Source organism: Nycticebus coucang, chromosome 21 (assembly GCF_027406575.1).
Source record: "Nycticebus coucang isolate mNycCou1 chromosome 21, mNycCou1.pri, whole genome shotgun sequence".
In the NCBI taxonomy this organism is placed as follows: domain Eukaryota; kingdom Metazoa; phylum Chordata; class Mammalia; order Primates; family Lorisidae; genus Nycticebus; species Nycticebus coucang.
In genome coordinates, this window is record NC_069800.1 from 43334614 (window position 1) to 43354738 (window position 20125).

The 20125-nt window shown below is 50.2% G+C and overlaps 1 protein-coding gene across 2 annotated transcripts in view; it reads left to right on the forward strand.

Moving 5' to 3' along the window:
• The first annotated feature begins 401 nt into the window (after positions 1 to 401).
• Positions 402 to 20125, forward strand: part of MYL9 (myosin light chain 9) — a 183149-nt gene continuing 163425 nt past the window's right edge. Inside the window, exons 1-4 of one of the 2 annotated variants that reach the window (XR_008376448.1) lie at positions 402 to 507; positions 4617 to 4830; positions 7128 to 7289; positions 8127 to 8491. Coding sequence is in view for 1 of the 2 variants with exons in the window: in XM_053573583.1 (XP_053429558.1) it covers positions 4647 to 4830; positions 7128 to 7289; positions 8127 to 8299 (519 nt within the window). In the remaining variant the exon portion in view is untranslated. Of the gene's footprint in view, positions 508 to 4616; positions 4831 to 7127; positions 7290 to 8126; positions 8909 to 20125 lie in introns of those variants that run through there. The other variant, XM_053573583.1, reaches the window with a different exon arrangement.

Genomic DNA, 20125 nt, shown 5'->3' on the forward strand with positions numbered 1-20125 from the left:
CCTTCACGTGAGGACAGCTTGTGCTCTCTAGCCCGCCTCTTCCCTCTAAAGCAGCCTTACTTGGCCGGGAGTGCACTGGGTGGGCACCGGCAGTGAAGCCTGGGGAGAAGTGGGGGCGGGCTCCGAGGCCTAGGCCCCTGGACGTCCCGCCCACCTCTCGCTGGAGAGGAGAGGGCAACCCAGAGCGACCCCCTACCGCCTGTCCAGCACCTCAAGTCCCTCCTCTCCCCACAGGGTCCCAGCAAAGCGAGGGTGGAGGGAAACGGCAAAGGGGACGGCACCGGGAGCACCCCCGCCTCCCGGCCGTGGGCCGAGGCCAAATAAGGCCGGGCCGCCTGCCCGCCCGCACCGCTGGCCGCGCACATTCTTCTGCCTTGTAAGGGCCTGGCCGCAGAGCCCCGCCCCCGCCCCGCCCCGCCCCGCCCTGAGCCCGCCCCTGCCCCGAGCCCAGACCCGACGGCCGCCCAGCTCCGCGCACCCGGCAAGCCAGCACCTTCTCCGCACTAGGTAGGAGCCCACCCCGCTGGGCCTGGGGGTCTAGAGTTGGGGGTCTGACGGCCCGGGGCTGCAGATTGTGGTGGCCTGGGGCCGACCGGCCATCATGGGGCAACCCCCACGAACCGGGATGTCGGAGGGGGTGTGCTGGGCATAAACGGCGGCAGGGGCTGCAAGTTTGCTCGGGTGGTCAGGGATTCTGGCCTGGGGCTGGGCAGCAGGAAGACTTTTCTATACTCTGGGAGCCAGTGGTCCTTCAGCGAGGAAAGGAGATGGCCCAGGTTCTTCCCCTTTGCTGAGAGCGACAGGTGCCACACCCAGGGTTTCTGGGTGCCTGGGTGAAAGGGTGCTGGGGAGAGGATTAAGATGGCCAGTGCCCCCCTGACCCGAAAGAGCCATGTGTGTCCCAGATGAGGAGAGCCCTGTCAGGTTCTGTGCCCCTCAGAACATCCATGTCTCTCCCCTGTCTACCATCCCCACAACCTGGGGCAGGAGAGAGGGAAGGGAGACCAGAGGAACCTCCCCACATGTAGGGTGGGCCTGGGCTTCCCTTGTCTGGGCCATCTGCTCCCTGTGCACCTGTGGGTGGGAAAGGCTTGCTAAGGGCCCCGATGAACTCACTTCCAGGGGGTGGGACAAGAACTCAGGGTTGGGAGAACCTGGGCCTTGTTCCTTCCCAGCCCTCCAGCTGCTCTGGCTGTTCTCTGGGAAGAGCTGCATAAGGAATGAGGTAATAGCTGGGCGTTGTGGAGGGTGCCTGTAGTCCCAGCTACTTGGGAGGCTGAGGCAAGAGAATCGCTTAAGCCCAGGAGTTGAAGGTTGCTGTGAGCTGTGTGATGCCACGGCACTCTACCGAGGGCCATAAAGTGAGACTCTGTCTCTACAAAAAAAAAAAAAGGAATGAGGTGAGTTTATAGCAAGGCAGCTGGCATCACCAGTGGTAGGGACTGTGAGGTAATGGGGGCACAGGCCTGGTCTGGCTTCAGCTTAAGTCTCTACAGCCATAGTGTGTGTGGTTTTGGACACCAGTAAGGGAGAGGTGGCATCTAGTCACAGCCAGGCCAAGTATCAGTGATGTTTGATCCCTGGTGTCCAAGACCCCTGGAGGGGAAAGCAGAGGCTAGAGCTAAAGACCCAGCCTGCCCCAACCTCAGGCCCTCAGCTAACCCTAGAAACTGCCTCTGGTCACAGAGAGCCTTTTACCACTCAGCTGCCATAGGACCACGATGAGCCTCTTTGGATAGATGTGTTTCCTTTTTCTGTTCAGGCCTGGAAGGCACTCACTAACCCAAACCTAGTCCAGGAGTCTTGACTTCCAGTTGACCTCCATGCCTTTCATGGATACACCTCTTCCCATTTTAGGCCCTTTTTTCTAACTGCACAGTGGAGGGGGGATCCAGTCACACCCCCCACCCCCATCCCCACTTCCCATGACTGTGGGAATGGATGTGGTGGCCTTGTGCAAACTCTCAAATTCAGTACCTACCCAGCCATGTCATGGCTCCAGTAGGGAAAAGAGTGGGGTTGTGGTGGCTGTGATGGCAGAGAGTTCCAGCTGAGCTCAGGAAGAGCAGTGGGTGGGCTTGGCCATGCCTGCCCTAGAGCTTTAGGGACAGTAGGGTGGCTGTGGCAATGACAGACATTGCCAATCACAATCCTTCCTGAGCACAGTGGGTTTCTCCTATGTGAGTAGCCTTCTGTGAGGACCAGGAGTCAAAGTTCCCAAAGAACACTCCCTCCAAGCCACAGGGAGAAGGAGGCCAGCTTCTGGGGACAATAGCACCCCTTGCCCTCTGCACCTTCCATCTCTTACCCAGGTCACAGGTAAGGGCTTCTATCTACTCCCTGTACTCCCATCTGTCCCCAAACCATGCAAGAAACACCAAGGGCTGGGTGCGTCAGTCCATGGGACGCAGGTAGCCACTGTCTCACAACAATGTGGTCTGGGGATCCACTGGGGCTGGCCAGGATCCCAGCTCAGGATTTAAGATCTCATAGGCCAAGGACCAAGAATGCCTTGAAAGGGATTGTGGGATGAAAGCCTGAAAGCAGCTTGAAGAGCACTCATAACCACACAACTTGGAGTGAAAAGAGGCAGATTCCCGGAGGCCCTGGAACAAGGAAGGGGCCCAGGACAAAGGAAAGGGGGGTCAACATCCTAGGATCTCAGCTGGGCCCATGACTGACCAGCTAAGAGGAAGAAGGCACTAGATCTTTGGCATACAGGCCCTACGAACTCTGACAGGGGTTCATGGAAAGAGTCCCTTGCCTGGCCTCAGTTTTCCCACCTAGATAGTAGATACAGCAGACTGGCCGCAGTTGCCCTTATATCATCATTCATTAAATAAGCATTAACCTCACTGAGACCTGTGATTGATGTAAATTGGGGGATTTATGCTGACTCCGATTAGAGGGAGAGAGATCTTTAAATGCTCACCATCATCTGGCTTTGCGCCGGTGGCTCAGTGAGTAGGGCGCCAGCCACATACACCGAAGGTGGTGGGTTTGTGCCTGGCCCAGGCCTGCTGAACAACAATGACAACTGTAGCCAGGCATTGTGGTGGGCACCTGTAGTCCAGCTACTCAAGAGGCTGAGGCAAGAGAATTGCTTAAGCCCAAAAGTTGGGGGTTGCTATGAGCTGTGATGCTACATCACTCTACCGAGGGCGATGTAATGAGACTCTATCTCAAAAATAAATAAATAAATAAATAAATGCTCATCATCAAAGCACGAATGAGAGAAATAGCTCCCCGAGGGGGTTTGTCAAGAACTGGGCTGGAGGCCAGACAAGTAGCTCACACCTATAATCCCAGCATTCTGGGAAGCCAAAGCGGGGATTGTCTGAACTCAGGAGTTTGAGACCAGCCTGAGCAAATGTGAGATCCTGTCTCTACTAAAAATAGAAAAACTACAGGTGGCACCTGTGGCTCAGTGAGTAGGGCACCAGCCCCATATACCGAGGGTGGCAGGTTGAAACCCGGCCCCAGCCAAACTACAACAAAAAATAACCAGGCACTGTGGCGGGCGCCTGTGGTCCCAGCTACTTAGGAGGCTGAGGCAAGAGAATTGCCTAAGCCCAAGAGCTAACGGTTGCTGTGAGCTGTGACACCATAGCACTCTAGCCTGGGCAACAACAAAAAAAAGACACCATAGCACTCTAGCCTGCCTCAAAAAAAAAAGAACTGGGCTGGAGGAGGAAGAGCAATGTAGGAGGAGGGAACAAGCAGGGCAGTCTGGGAGTGGCTGGGGAATAGCTTGGCAACACTACAGACCAAAGAGGGACACAATGAGGGTGGCTGGCCAGTCACGGAGGCCAGGAGGAGTTCACAAAGGGCCTCAAATGCTGAGGGGGAGGCGGGCTGCAAGGTGACAGGTGCAGATCTAGGTCTGTGGGTGGGAGAGATGGGCTGGTGGCTAGAAGCCGGGTGAAGAGCAGCTGGGGCTCTCAGGCCAAGGAAGCCTCACACCCTGTGAGCACCGGGGAGTGCAATGGAGGAGGAGGGCCCAGGATCACCCTATTGTACACCCAGGAGCTGGCAAGCTCCCAGAGAAGGGCAGGCAGGGGGTAGACTGCCCAGAGAACAGCAGGCAACACAGAGAGATGGAGAAGACAGAGGAGGAGGAGCAGAAGGAGGAATGTCAGGAACGCAGGGCTGCTGACCCGAGGGGGGGCCCTACTGGGAGGGCCGGAGGAGGGGTGGCTCACTGTCTCCCACATATTGACAAACCTCTGTCACTTGTAGAGAGAGATGGACAGGGTAAATGCTATTAAGGATTAAAGGAGATAAAGTAAACAATGTTAATGGTTGGCACCAAGCCCAATCCTGAGTGTTTGACTCAAACAGTCACAGCAAAAATAGCTTACTCCATGGCCGGCACTGTTCCAGGGACACTAAGTCAGTTAATCCCCACTGCCAGGCACTCCTCATGTGCCCTTCCCACGACACTCGATGCTCAAGATAGAGGAAGTTGTTCAAAATCACACCTGTCTGCTTTTGTGAACATCTGGGTGGCAGGAGCCCCAAGCCTGTGGAAGGTCTATGAATGCTAAAGGCCCATATAGGGGAGCCTGGAAGATTCCCTGGCCCAGGCTCATTTGCTTCCCAACCACTTCCTGCAGGGAAGCCACCCCCCCACACCTGAAGCCAAGATGTCCAGCAAACGGGCCAAGGCCAAGACCACCAAAAAGAGGCCACAGCGGGCCACATCCAATGTCTTTGCAATGTTTGACCAGTCCCAGATCCAGGAGTTTAAGGAGGCCTTCAACATGATTGACCAGAACCGTGATGGCTTCATTGACAAGGAGGACCTGCATGACATGCTGGCCTCGCTGGGTGAGCAAGGATGGGAATGGGGCAGGGCTGTTAATCACTTACAAAGCACTCCTGTATAGGGATGACACGTGGTACCCACCCTAGAGGGTAGTTGTCATGACTTCATTGGTTTAATAGGGAAAATGAGGCACAGAGCAGTCGGGGGATTTGCCTGAGGTCCAGCTCAGTGTCTGAACCTAGACAGGCTGCCTCCAGCGTGGGACTATTGAGAGCAGATTTATGTGTTGGGCTGCCTGGTAACATTTCATTTAAAGAGAGGGAGCACCATGATCGCATTAATGTACACAGCTATGATTTAATAATAAAAAAATTAAATTTAAAAAATAATAATAAAATAAAATAAAGAGAGGGAGCAGGGCCAGGCATGGCAGCTCACACACCTGTAGTCCCAACTACTTAGGAGGCTAAGGTAGGAGAATTGCTTGAGCCCAGGAGTTCAAAGTTACAGTGAGCTATGACTACACCACTGCCTGGGCAACATAGCGAGACCCTGTATCAAAAAAATAAAAGAGAGGAATCAGTATCTAAATGAAAGTTTGAACTGCACAGATGTCCCACTGTACAGATGGGAAAACTGAAGCTTAGAGAGGCCAGAGCACCTCCTTTCCACCAGAGGTACCCATCCCAGGCTCTCAGAGCTTCTCTGACCCCAGTGACTTCCTGGATCTTAGAGCTTAAAAGGGCTCAGGAACCAAGTCCAATTTGCCAAAGACCACACCCCCACCTATGGCCATGCCCCACATCCCTGCCCTTATGCTGGCCATACACACACTCTCAGCCCAGTTCCTGGCACACCATTCAGTGGGTGAAAACATCTGGCCTAGAGACGGGCTTGGGGAGCCAGAATCTGGGATTAGAGGAAGTAACGGTCAAACCACAAGCTTTGGTGCCAGACAGCCCTGAGTGTGTTGGCCTGCTTTGCCCATTTCCTTCCCTGTGTAATGGTGACCAAGGCACTCGTGTACCCAACAAGCCATGTGGTGGGAAGACCAGCCAACCCTGAGTGGGAGGGCTGATAGGACACTGCCCCCACCCTGGCTGCCAAACCCTTCCCAGCTTCAGGCCAGGGTCACTTGCATGTCCCCTCCCCTAAGGTCAGCTGGCAGGGAGTAAACTCTAGGGCTTTTACCTGAGGCCCCCCCAGCTTTGGCCTGGTTAATGGAGGAACTGGCCCAGGGTACCCAACTGGGGTCCTAATGTCACAGTTCCTCCAAGCCTCAGTTTCCCTGGCCATCCTGTGGGACACACAGCAGGGTGTGTGAGGCTCAGGGGAGACAGGGATGTGAAGACTCCTTGCCATTTACAAGGCAGAACCCCACACCTAAGACTTGATGATAGCCCTGGTTATCTACCCAGAAAAATATGCATTCATGTTTGTAGTTCATGCAGATCAGTCATGGTCTTCTAGCTGAGAACATCATTTTCTGGTTAAAAAAAACTAAAGAATGAGAGAGCAAATAATAAGCAGAAGCCGCCCCGCAGGGATTATCTTAAATTTCCCAGCAATCCTACTGGATAGATGTGACTATTATTCCTACTTTCCAAATGAGGAAACTGAGGCTCGCAGAGGGTAATTTACCCAAGCTCATACAGCTACTAAGTGGTAGAGCTGTGCCAATCACCATTGTAAGTATTTTGCACCCACAGTTTTATTCATCTTCATAATTCTAAAAGATGGGAGAGGGTGGTGCCTGTGGCTCAGTGAGTAGGGTGCTAGCCCCATATACTGAGGGTGGTGAGTTCAAACCCAACCCCGGCCAAACTGCAACAATAAAAAAATTAAAAAAAAAAAAAAATGGGAGAAACCGAGGCAAGAGTTGGAATTGAAAACCAGGCGCCTGTGTGACAGCAAAGCACTACGCCTGGACCTTGAGGGTTTAGGCTGCCTGGGTTCAAATGCTGGGTCCACTCCTCATTTGCTATGTGACCTTAGACAAGTGACCTCATCTCTCCTTGCCTTGGGTTCCACACACCTGAAGAATGCTGACCACACAGGATGGTAAGAGTTAATGCAATGAGACACCTGGTGCTCCAGACACAGTGAGCATTCAGCAGGTCGTTGCTCCTCCTGTCCTTAGAAAGCATTCCTGACTACTGATATCCACACCAGAGGAGGAAATGGCGGAGGCAGCTGGGAACTCCTGGTTCCTTGGGCACTGTGCTTTACAATTCACAATCTCGCTATCGTCCCATCTCTCCCAGGGGGCCGTGAAGGGTGGGGACAAGGAGGCAGGATTTGCCCAGGCTGGGGCACAGGGCCAGGGGATGGCAGGCACGAAATGTCCCACTTACCACAGGGAAGAACCCCACAGATGAATACTTGGAGGGCATGATGAGTGAGGCCCCAGGGCCCATCAACTTCACCATGTTCCTCACCATGTTTGGGGAGAAGCTGAACGGCACAGACCCCGAGGACGTCATCCGCAATGCCTTCGCCTGCTTTGACGAGGAGGCCTCAGGTCAGTGGCACACCCTTGCATGTGAATGGGGATAGGCCAGAAGCTGGCGGTGGTGGGGCACAACCTATCCCAAAGGCCAGAACAGATGTCACCATCCTGTTTCTACTGCCGGAAGCTTGCTTGTCTCTCCCTAAAATGCTAAGCCAGAACAGTCACGCCCACCAAGGCGTCTGACTTCTTGATCTCACCTATTGGTCTAATACATACTCTCCTGCAGTAGATCTTTCCAGAAATCACACCATTCCATGCCTTTCTTGCCAACAAAGTAGTGAAACCAGCCCCCATCTTCAGATCTTTCAAAGGACTTTCTGTCCCACACCTGACTTTTCCCCCTAGCACGTGCCACACCAGAGGATGGCACCAATAACACTGCCGTAGCCCACGGGCCTAAGCACATTCACAGCATTTTCCTGACTACCTTCACAATCCCCCAGCGGGCTGGCATATTTTTATCCCCATTTTCCAGATCAAACAGGCAGAGAGGTTCAGTACCTTGCCCAGAAGCACAAGGCCAGGGAGGATGGGAAGCAGCTTCAGCCCAGATGGTGAACTGCAGAGCTCCTGTCCTTTGGGCAGATGTACCCAGCACACACACACACACATAGCCCCACCCTGCCCACAGAAGCACCTCATAGACAGTCCCACTGCAGAACTCACCCCTCTGGGACCCTGGCAAGCCCTCCTGCCATGGCCTCATTCCTTCAAAGTGACTGCAGACTAAGGTTGTGCCTCTCTGACCCTTCCAGGTCTGCGAGAGCTAGTGGGGGGCTGAGGGCAGGGGATGCTGTGTGCATTCAGCCCAGGTTCCTGCTGTCATGGGCCTGGCCCCACCTCTAGGTTTTATCCACGAGGACCACCTACGGGAGCTGCTCACCACCATGGGTGACCGCTTCACAGACGAGGAGGTGGACGAGATGTACCGTGAGGCACCCATTGATAAGAAAGGCAACTTCAACTACGTGGAGTTCACCCGCATCCTCAAACATGGCGCCAAGGACAAAGATGACTAGGCCACCCCAGGCCTCCCAACACCCAGGCCCCCATCCCAGTCACCCCCTCTCCCCCGCACATGTCTGTACCAGCTCCATGCCCACGACCCTACAAGACCCTTCAAGGAGTTGGGGTCTCAGCTCCCAGTGGAGGGAACAGAGCAAGAGAAGTGCAGTGCTAGGCCAGGGGCACACAGCCAACATGAGGCTGGTGTTCCCACCATGACTCTAGAGACCTGAGAGGGAGTCTCTGACCCCCTCCAAGGACAGACCATCTTCTGGGGAGATGGGCCAGAGGCACCAAGGAAAGGCTGCTCAAGAGAACACAGGCCTCCGTGTAGCCTGCCCATTCCTAGGCTGCCACCCAGCAGGAAGGGGCCTTGCGTGCCCACCAAGAGGAAGAGGCCCTGTGTCCTTGTATTGGACACCCTTTCGTGTGTACCCACACACAAACACAAGCTCACCAAAGTCCCCTCTCAGAGGACAGGACACCAGACTCCTCCCCTGCACCCTGTCCAGACACCAGAGCACGCCCACTCACCACTCACTGGGACTGTGTTCCAGACGATGCATGTAAAGTGGATGTTTATCCCAGGGGAGGCAGAATCTCTAATAGAAAGATGAGCACTGCTCTGGGTCTGTGTGTCTGTGGTTGGGGTGAAATAAGAGGACCTCTAAAACTGAAACACCCTCCTGTCCCCCCCAGTGGTTGCCCTGATTTCCCCTCCCTGGCCAGAAGAAGGGCTAGGGGCCTGTAGTCATAGGGACTCTGAAGCTTCAGGGGCCAGAGTCGCTCACTGAGGGGGCTCCATGCTCAGCTGAGACCACAGTGGCAGAGGGACACGGGCCTGCTGGCCTTGGGGCTCAAAGAAGGGAAAAGGCAGAGTGGGCAGGACCCACAGGAACCTCCGCAGGCACTCCTAGTAGGGGCTTCTGGATCTCTGGGAAAGCTAGGGGGTCCTGGAAGAAAGGGGAGGCTTTGAGAACAGTGATTGGAGGCTGTCCCAGTAGCTCAGGTGTGGGTGGGAATGAGCGGGTTACCAGCTCTGTACCTTGGCCACACCCTCAGCATCTGGATGGTGTGTTCAGTCACAGGACTGGCAGCAAACAAGACACAGCTCTTTATGTCCCATGTATGCGCAAAACAGGTAGGCCTGGGACACCTGCTACATTTGAATGTTGGGGACAATGACAACAGCGCCTGGGGCATCAAAGGGCAAAAATATTAGCAGAATGACTGAACAGAGAGCCAAGAAGCCAAGAAGGGACTTCCTGAAGTTGCCCAGTGGGTCTGGACAATGCAAGGGCTGGACCCTCCATGGGGCTCAGGCTACAGCTGCATACATCTGACATGACCCCAGCAAAGGTCAGTAAGTGCGGACCCAGCTTGGTCCTGCTGCCTTCTCTAGAGACCATCCAGAGCCAGGCCCCCAAAGCACACAGCAAAGGTCTGAGATCAGAGCCAAGGGATGCTGAGCACCAAGAGGGCCCTGCACCAGCACAGGAGGCCTCGAGCTCCCACAGGCCTCTGTCCCACTCTGGCACTGGGTCCTGGTCAGAGCCCAGATGAAATTCCTTATTATGGCTCCAAATTGAACCCAACAAGTTCCATATCAGGCCCAAATACATCCTAGATCCAAGCCCAACCATACCCTCACTCCTGGCCCTAGACTGTGGGCCCCCAGCTGCACAAAGGGCCCTGAGCCACCATTACTTAGTCTGGCTACCCACTCACTGCTGCCAGTCCCCAAAGGGGTGGAATGCTGGCTCTGAGTATCTCCCAGAGTTTTGGCCACACATGCCCAACACCAGGATGATAGGGGCCTCTCAGCAGAGCCCCTATGACACCAAAGTCCTTTCTTTTTTCTTTTTTTTTTTTCTTTTTGAGACAGAGTCTCTCTCTGTTGCCCTGGGTTGAGTGCCCTGGCGTCATAGCTCACAGAAACCTCAAACTCTTGTGATCCTCTTCAACTTCCCCAGTAGCTGGGACTACAGACATGTGCCACCACGCCCAGCTAGTTTTTCTATTTTTAGTTGAGATGGAGTCTTGCTCTTGCTCAGGCAATATACCTCCTCAACACTCCCAGCATGCTAGGATTACAGGCATGAGCCACCATACCTGGCCAAAGGCCTTTCTAGAAAGGCAGGGACATTTCATTTCATCAGCATCCTGAGCCCCAGTGTGCATGCTGTCACAGCCTAACACTCTCCCCCCAGAAATATGAAAGAGCTCACATCTGGCTGGGAAGAGGACCGACTCAGTCCAACCTCACTGGTTTCAGAAATAACCTGGGAGCTCATGAGACTCCCAGAAAGGGAAAAGGAAATGCTCTGGGTGGGGTAGGGCAGGATAAGCAGGAACTAAAGGAGCAGAGGGAGAGGGAAAGAAGGGTGCTTAAGGTGTGGAAACAGCCTGAGCCAAGGTCTGGGGACCAGGAACGCACAGGAGCTGGGGAGAAAGCAGTTTATCACATCAAGAACTGCTCTATTAAGATCTTAGCAGCACAGATCTGCTACAGGCTTGGGGCTTATAGCACCATGATTATGGCACCAGCCACATACAGCCAGGCTGGCAGGTTCGAACCCAGCTGGAGCCAGCTAAACAACAATGACAACTGCAACAACAACAACAACAAAATAGCCGGGCGTTGTGGCGGGCGCCTATAGTCCCAGCTACTTGGGAGGCTGAGGCAAGAGAATCGCTTAAGCCCAAGAGTTTGAGGCCATAGCACTCTACCGAGGGTAACATAGTAAGACTCTGTCTCAAAAAAAAGAAAAGAAAGGAAAATGATAGAAGTCCTGTCTTCTTTGGCAACAGTCAAGCGAAACAATAAGAAAAAAGATCTTAGCAGCTTTTCAGAAAAAGAAGACACTAATGTGTTTTATTTATCTCAGGCAACATTTAGAGGTAACACTGAAGTATCCCCAAGAAGTTCCCAAGTTTGGCACAAAACCCAGAAGCCACAAACAAAAAGACTGATTTAAACACATGAAGATTAAATATTTTCTGTAGGACTAAAGAAATTATAAACAAAGTTAAAAGCCAAATGCACACTAAAAGAAAATATTTGCAAAATATTTAACAAGGCTGGGTGCAGTGGCTCACAGCTGTAAATCTTGGCACTTTGGGGTGCCAAGGAAGATGGCTTGAGGTCAGAAGTTCAAGACCAGCTTGAGCAAGAGCAAGACTCCTTCCTCTGCAAAAACTAGAAACATGAGCCAGGTGTGGTGAGGTACACCTGTAGTCCCAGCTACTCCAAAGAATGGCTTGAGCCCAGGAGTTCGAGGCTGTAGTGAGCTACATACCACTGTACTCTAGCCTGGGCAACAAGCTAAGACTGTGTCTCAGAAGAAAAAAAAAAAAAGAGTTAATGATATTTATCTGCAAAAGATTTCAACAATTCAATAAGATAAAGACAACTCAGTAGAAAAAAATAGACAAACAATATGAAAGGGAATTTCAGAAGAAATACAAACACTTCAACATATTTTCAGGAGGCTGAAGCAGGATTGTTTGAGGCCAGGAGTTTGAGATCCGTCTGGAAGAGATTTTCTCTCTCCTTCACAGGCTGTGTCACCCAGGATGGAGTGCAGTAGTACAATCACAACTCACTGCAGCCTCAAAGTCCTGGGCTCAAGTTATCTTCCCGCCTCTGCCTCCTGACTATACAGGGCACCACAATTGGCTAATGTTTGTTTTTTCTTTTGGTAGAGACAGGGCCACACAAACATACAAAAGCATATTTTAAATGTTCAGCATTTTTGTTTTTCTTTTCTTTTTGTAAATGTTCAGCATTTTTTAGTGCTAGACATCACTGTAAAATTTTCTATTTTTTTCTAATATTTTCCTTTTTTTTTTAATTTTTGAGACAGAGTCTCAAGCTGTCGCTCTGGGTAGAGTGCCATGACGTCACAGCTCACAGCAACCTCAAACTGGGCGTAAGCCATTCTCTTGTCTCAGTCTCCCATGTAGCTGAGACCACAGGCACCCACCACAACACCCGGCTATTTTTTTGTTGCAGTTGTCGTCGTTTAGCTGGCCGTGGCCAGGTTCTAACCCGCCAGCCTCAGTGTATGTGGCCGGTGCCCTACTTACTGAGCTATGGGCGCTGCCTGTTTTTGTTTTTTGAGACAGGGTTACACTCTATCTCCCATGCTGGGGTGCAGTGACCCGATCATAGCTCACTGTGGCCTCAAACTCCTGGGCACAAGTCATCCTCTTGCCTCAGCCTCCTGAGTAGCTGCGATTATAGGTGCATACTACTATGCCTGGCCAATTTTTTAAATTGTTTTTTTAGAGATTGGGTCTCACTATCTTGCCTAGTCTCAAGCGATCCTCTGACCCCAAGGCTCCCACAGTGCTAAGATTAAAGGCATGAGCCACGGCATTCAGCCTATTTTTCTAGTGTTAGTGTTAATTATTATGCTTAGGTCTCTGATGAAGAGTCTGATTATATTACTAGGAATAACAGTTCTATCTGGAAAATGATGTGTTACTCACATGTTTTATTTATTTATTTATTTGAGACAGAGTCTCACTATGTCGCTCTGGGTAGAATACCATGGCGTCACAGCTCAGAGCAACCTCAAACTATTGGGCTTAAGTGATTCTCTTGCCTCAGCCCCCCAAGTAGCTGGGACTACAGGCACCCGCCACAACGCCTGGCTATTTTTTGTTGTTGTTGCAGTTTTCATTGTTTTTTTAGCTGACCCGGGCAGAATTCGAACCTTAGCCTCAGTGTATGTGGCCAGTGCCCTACCCACTGAGCTATAGGTGCCACCATAAAATGCATTTTAAAATACATTTTTGTTTGAGACAGTCTCACTTTGTCACTCTCGGTGAAGGTGACATCATAGCTCATAGCAACCTCAAATTGTTGGGCTCAAGTGATCCTTTTGTCTCAGCCTCCTGAGTAGCTGAGACTACAGAAGCCACCATAACACCTGGCTATTTTTAGAGCCAGGGTCTCGCACTTGCTGGTCTCAAATTCCTGAGTTCAAGGGATCCACCCACCTTGGCCTCCCAGAGTACTAAGATTATAGGTGTGAGCCACCACACCCAGCCAAAATACACATACTGAGTGTAAACCCAAAAATGATTTTATGGGAGACATTTTGTTTATGTAAATACAGTTCAGAGGGTTCTAGTAGGCAATCACAAGCTCTGGAAAGGACAGAATTTCAAAAGCTAATAAAAAATGACATCCCGGCTCTGTGCCTGTGGCTCAAGCAGCTAAGGCACCAGCCACATACACCTTAGCTGGCAGGTTCAAATCCAGCCCTGGCCCGCCAAACGACAATGACGGCTGCAACCAAAAAAATAGCTGGGCGTTGTAGCAGGCGCCTATAGTCCCAGCTACTTGGGAGGCAGAGGCAGGAGACTCGCTTGAGCCCGGGAGTTAGAGGTTGCTGTGAGCTGTGATGCCACAGCCCTCTACCCAGGGTGACAGCTTGAGGCTCTGTCACAAAAAAAAAATATATATATATATATATATATGACATCCCTCATCTGAAATGCTTAGAACCAGAGTGTTTCTAATTTCAGATTTTTTGGGAATTTGGAATATTTGCATATACATAATGAGATATCTTAGGGCCAGAACCCAAGTCCAAACATGAAATTTATGTTTCATACACACATATCATGAAGGTAATTTTATACATTTTTAATAATTTTGTACATGATTCAAAGTCTTTGTATTTTGACTACAATCTGTCACATGAAGTCAGGTGTGAAATTTTCTACTTGTAACATCATGTCAGTTCTCATAAATTTTGGAGCATTTAGGACTTCAGGTTTTCGGATCAGGGATGCTCAATCTGTATGTACATCAAAAGAAACAAGACACATAGCGTTTGCTGGCAAATGAAGCCCCACTCAATCTACACAATGGTGTAAAAGCAAATACCAAGACCGCATCCGAGCGAATCCTGCTTTTAATAACTAAAAATAAAGACACAATGAAGGTGGCTCAACGGAGTAGGGCCAGTAGGGCACCGGCCCTCTATGCCAGAGGTGGCGGGTTCAAACCCAGCCCTGGCCAAAAACTGCCAAAAAACATAAAAATAAAGACACAATGAGAAAATATACTGACAAGATTGCTATCCAGTACTTGCAGCAAAAGTAAACAGAGGACGTGTATCCACAAACTCAGGTACAAAGCTGCAAAACCCATCCTTGCTGGAATGCTGTGTGTCACTCTTTCCCACTAGGGGTCGCCCAAGGTCATGAAGCAAATTAGGGACAGAGCTCTCAGAACTCCTGGCCCCAGTGTGCTTTCCCAGGGGCCGGCTGCCTCTTCAGGACCTGTGAGGTCCCTCCAGCTCTAAGATGCTAGGATTCTATCTCATGGGACTAGCAGCCTCAGACCCATGGAGCCCTCAAATGCCTAAATCAAGGGACATCTCAGCCTGGGGTACCTAAGAACCACACTTTACACCACTGTCTTTGATATAAAACACTGGCATACATTGTGAGGCAGAAGGGAAACTGCAGAATACCTTTCTTTAGAAAGGGTTGGAAAGGAGGCAAATGAGGCATATGCCACCAAATAGGAGAGCATCCCTACTTCACAGGTGAAGAAACTTAGGCTTGGGCAGCACCTGTGGCTCAAAGGAGTACGGCGCTGGCCCCATATGCCAGAGGTGGTGGGTTCAAACCCAGCCCCGGCCAAAAGCTGCAAACAAAAAAATAATAATAAAAATAAAAATAAATAAATCCACTGTATGGTTTAAACGTTTAAAAAAAAAAAGAAACTTAGGCTCAAAGAGGTAAAGCAACCTGTTCAGGATCACACTGCTAAGGGGAACATCAGAACCACACTGAAGCCCAGTTGAGTCACACCACTGTCACTTGGTTACTGTACTGCCACCCCAGACAGGTCTGGGGAAGAGGCAGACTGGTGAGAAGAGCGTCTGAGAGAATGGCTACTTCCTCCCCCAGAGACACTTCACACCTTCCACAACCAGTCAAAGAAAGCTGTCCCTTTTCCCCTAAGGGGTCTGAGGTTTTTCTTGGCCTTGCTTCCAACAGGACTCCCAAGCTGCAGAGTCAGTTTCTTCATTCAGCAAGGGCTCCTGAGCTCCGCTCAGAAGTTTCCACCTTCAATTCTCAAGAATAGTTTGATTTTCTCCCCCATCAGCACATCAACTACTTCCAAAATCCAGTCAAGACCAGACTCCCACCAAGTCCCCAAACATACCCCATTGCTCCCATCCAGCCCTAGAAATCCTTTGTTCAGACTTTAACAATTACTTTAACTGTTATGTGGACTACTAGGATAGCCCCCTGCCTTTTTTGGAGGCAGTATCACTTGATCGCTCGGGCTAGAGTACAGTGGTGTCATCACAGCTCACTACAAGTTCAAACTCCAAGGCTCAACTGATCTTCCCAAGTATCAGGGACTACAGGTGAGCCATGACACCCAGCTAGTTTTTTCTACTTTTTGGAGAGATGGGGTCTTATTCTTGCTCAGGCTGGTCTCAAACTCCTGAGACCAAACAACCCTCCCGCCTGACCTCCCAGAGTGCAAGTATTACAGATGTGAGCCACTGTGCTCGGCCTTATGATAGCCTTTTCTAAAAACTAAAGTATTTAAAAAAAGAAAACTAAGTATAATTCACATATAGAAAAATGCATAAATTTTAAGCACACAATTCTGAGAATTTTGGGTATTCCTGGTACTCCCTTGCCCTTCTCCCTTCCATAGGGCAGTTCTGAGTTGCTCTTTATATATCTGACAACTGTGCTGATCAAAACCCTAAAAACCTACAGAAATAGAACTATAAGCCCTCCTCATCTTTAGGAAAGAAAAATTATAAAGGCAGATTTAAATCTATCTTTATGGGCTTGGTGCCTGTAGCGCAAGTGGCTAAGGCACCAGCCACATACACCAGAGCTGGCGGGTTCAAATCCAGCCCCCGTCTGCCAAATAATGACAACTACAACCAAAAAAAAAAAAAAAACTAGCCGGGTGTTGTGGTGGGCGCCTATAGTCCCAGCTACTTGAGAGGCTGAGGCAAGAGAATTGCTTAAGCCTAGGAGTTGGAGGCTGCTGTGAGCTGTGATGCCATGGCACTCTCCCCAGGGTGACAGCTTGAGGCTCTGTCTCAAAATAAATATATATATATCTACCTTTACGAAAGGAATTCACTTTAGCCCTTAAAGAGTTTTGTTTATTCAGATGCTGAGCTATAAAATGTCTCCATCTGGTGGGTGGCGCCTGTGGCTCAGTCGGTAAGGCGCCGGCCCCATATACCGAGGGTGGCGGGTTCAAACCCAGCCCCATCTGAACTGCAATCAAAAAAATAGCCAGGCGTTGTGGCGGGCGCCTGTGGTCCCAGCTACTTGGGAGGCTGAGGCAAGAGAATCCCTTAAGCCCAGGAGTTGGAGGTTGCTGTGAGCCGTGTGACACCACGGCACTCTACCGAGGGCCATAAAGTAAGACTCTGTCTCTACAAAAAAAAAGTCTCCATCTGGGATGATGAGAAAGTAAATTTACAACCAGTGAACAAAGAGCACAATTTAACTGGGGGTGGAAGCCGGTGGTCAACTTCCATTTGATATCTGATTAACTATTTGCTGCTGTTGAGTTTGCTTCACTTTATTATTGCACTGTCCACAATCCATAGTTGTTTTTTTAAAAACCATGAAATTTAGGCTTGGCGCTCATAGTACAGAGGTTACAGCGCCAGCCACATACACCAAGGCTGGCAGGTTTGAAACCAGCCCAGGCCAGCTAAACAACAAGGACAACTACAACAAAAAAATAGCCAGGTATTGTGGCGGGCACCTGTAGTCCCAGCTACTTGAGAGGCTAAGGCAAGAGAATCGCTTAACCCAAGAGTTTGAGGTTGCTGTGAGCTGTGACATCACAGCACTCTACCAAGGGCGAAATAGTGAGACTCTGTCTCAAAAAAAAAAACAAAACAAACAAAAAAGAAAACATGTAATTTAGCTTCTATAAGGGCATTATAAAACTACTTTGGTCAAGCCAGGTGTCGTGGCCCCTATAGTCCTAGCTACTCAGGAGGCTGAGGCAAGAAGATCAATTGAGGCTCAGCACCCGTAGCTCAGAGGTTAGACTGCTGGCCACATATACCGGGGCTAGCAAGTTTGAACCCGGCCCAGGCCTACTAAACAACAATGACAATTACAAAAAAAAAAAAAAAAAGCTGGGCATTGTGGCAGGCGCCTGTAGTCCCAGCTACCTGGGAGACTGACGGAAGAGAATCACTTGAGCCCAAGAGTTTGAAGTTGCTATTAGCTGTGACACCACAGCACTCTACCAAGGGTGACACAGTAAGACTCTGTCTCAAGGGCAGTGCTTGTAGCTCAGTGGGTAGGGTGCCAGCCACATACACCCAGGCTGGTGGGTTCGAACCTGGCCCGGGCCAGCTAAACAACGACAACTGCAACAAAAAAAATAGCTGAGCGGGGGGTGGGGCCTTGGTATGTGTCACACTTTATGGGGGCAAGACATGATTGCAAGAGGGACTTTACCTAACAATTGCAATCAGTGTAACCTGGCTTATTGTACCCTCAATGAATCCCCAACAATAAAAAAAAAAAATAGCTGAGCATTGTGACAGGTGCCTATAGTCCCAGCTACTTGGGAGGCTGAGGCAAGAGAATCACTTAAGCCCAGAGTTTGAGGTTGCTGCGAGCTGTGACAGCACTCTACCCAGGGTGACATAGTGAGACTCTGTCTCAAAAAAAATAAAAAAGAAAGAGAAGATCAATTGAGCTCAGGAGTCTGAGGTTACTGTGGGCTATGACACCACCATATCTAGCCTAGGGCAAAAAAAAAAAAAATTGGACAAATATTCCTTCTTTTCCCTTTTCTTTTCTCACTTTATCGCCTTCAGTAGAGTGCTATGGCATCACACCTCATAGCAACCTCCAACTCCTGAGCTTAGGCAATTCTCTTGCCTCAGCCTCCCAAGTAGCTGGGACTACAGGCACTTGCCATCAACACCTGGCTAATTTTTTGCTGCAGTTTAGCTGGGGCTGGGTTCAAACCCACCACTCTCGGTGTATGGGGCCGGCACCCTACCCACTGAGCCACAGGCACCACCCTCGTTTACCTTTTTAGTCAAGCCCCTCTCCCAACCCTCAACTCAGGCAACCATTGACCTCTTTCTTATAAATTTCTTTGCCATTTCTAGAATATTATATGAATGGGTCATATGATATTTATTTTGTTTTTTTTTTTTTTTTGCAGTTTTGGCTGAGGCCAGACTCGAACCGGCCACCCCTGGTATATGAGGCCAGCGCCCTACTCCTTGAGCCACAGGCACTGCTCTCTTTCTTTCTTTTTTTTTTTTTTTTAATTGAGACAGTCTTGCTTTGCTGCGCTCTGTAGAGCTGTTACATCATAGCTTACAGCAACCTCCAACTCTTGGGCTCGAGCAATTCTCTTGCCTCAGCCCCCCTAGCTATTTTTTGGTTATTGTTGCTGCTGCTTATTTGTTTAGCAGGCCCAAGCCAGGTTCGAACCCACCAGCCCTGGTGTACGTGGCTGGCTCCCTAAGCACTAAGCTACGGATGCCAAACCTATTTTCCTTCTTTCACTCAGCATAATATTTTTGAGGCCTCAAAATTACAGAGGCAGTAGGGAAAAGAAAAATCAAATTTAAATAACATTTGGGCTGGGCGCCTGTGGCTCAAGCGGCTAAGGTGCCAACCACATACACCTGAGCTGGCGGGTTCGAATCCAGCCCGGGCCTGCCAAACAACAATGATGGCTGCAACCAAAAAATAGCCGGGCGTTGTGGCGGGCACCTGTAGTCCCAGCTACTTGAGAGGTGGAGGCAGGAGAATCACTTGAGCCCAGGAATCGGAGGTTGCTGTGAGCTGTGATGCCATAGCACTCTACCCAGGGTGACAGCTTGAGGCTCTGTCTCAAAAAAAAAAAAAAAAAATTTCTTTTTTTTTTTTTTTTGTAGAGACAGAGTCTCACTGTACCGCCCTCGGGTAGAGTGCCGTGGCGTCACATGGCTCACAGCAACCTCTTAACTCTTGGCGATTCTCTTGCCTCAGCCTCCCGAGCAGCTGGGACTACAGGCGCCCGCCACAACGCCCGGCTATTTTTTGGTTGCAGTTTGGCCGGGGCTGGATCTGAACCCACCACCCTCGGCATATGGGGCCGGCGCCCTACTCACTGAGCCACAGGCGCCGCCCAAAATTTGTTTTTCTTTGAGATGGAGTCTCACTCTACTGCCCAGTCAGCCTAGTTCATATCAACTTCAAACTCCTGGGGTCAGGTAATCCTCCTGCCTCAGCCTCCTGAGTAGTTGGGATTACAGGCAGTAGCCCTGACACCTGGCTATTTTTTTCTATTTTTAGTAGAGACTTGCTGGTCTCAAACTCTTGAGCTCAACGGCTCCTCCCACCTCAGCCTCCCAGAGTGCTAGGATTGCAGAAAAGAGCCACCACACACAGCCAAAATGAAAAAAATATATAATTTTTTTTTTATTTGTTATTGTTGTAATTGTTGTTTAGCAGGCCCGGGCCAGGTTCAAACACGCCAGCCCTAGTGCATGTGGCTGGCTCCCTAAGCACTGAGCTATGGGCACCAAGCCAAAAAAATTATTTTTGAGATTCACCTATGTTATTGTATGTATCTCTAGTTCCTTTTAACTTCTAAGTAGCATTCTGCTATATAGACAGAATGTAATTATTCAGTTTTTATGCTTTTGTCAGCTAATAAACATATGGTTGCTTACAGTTTGGACTATCACGGATAAGGCTGCCATTCTGCACATTCATGTGCAGATCTTTGTGTGGACATACTTCATCTCCTCCCAACAAAAAGGACAGATTTCTCTGTGGCGCTCCCTGACATT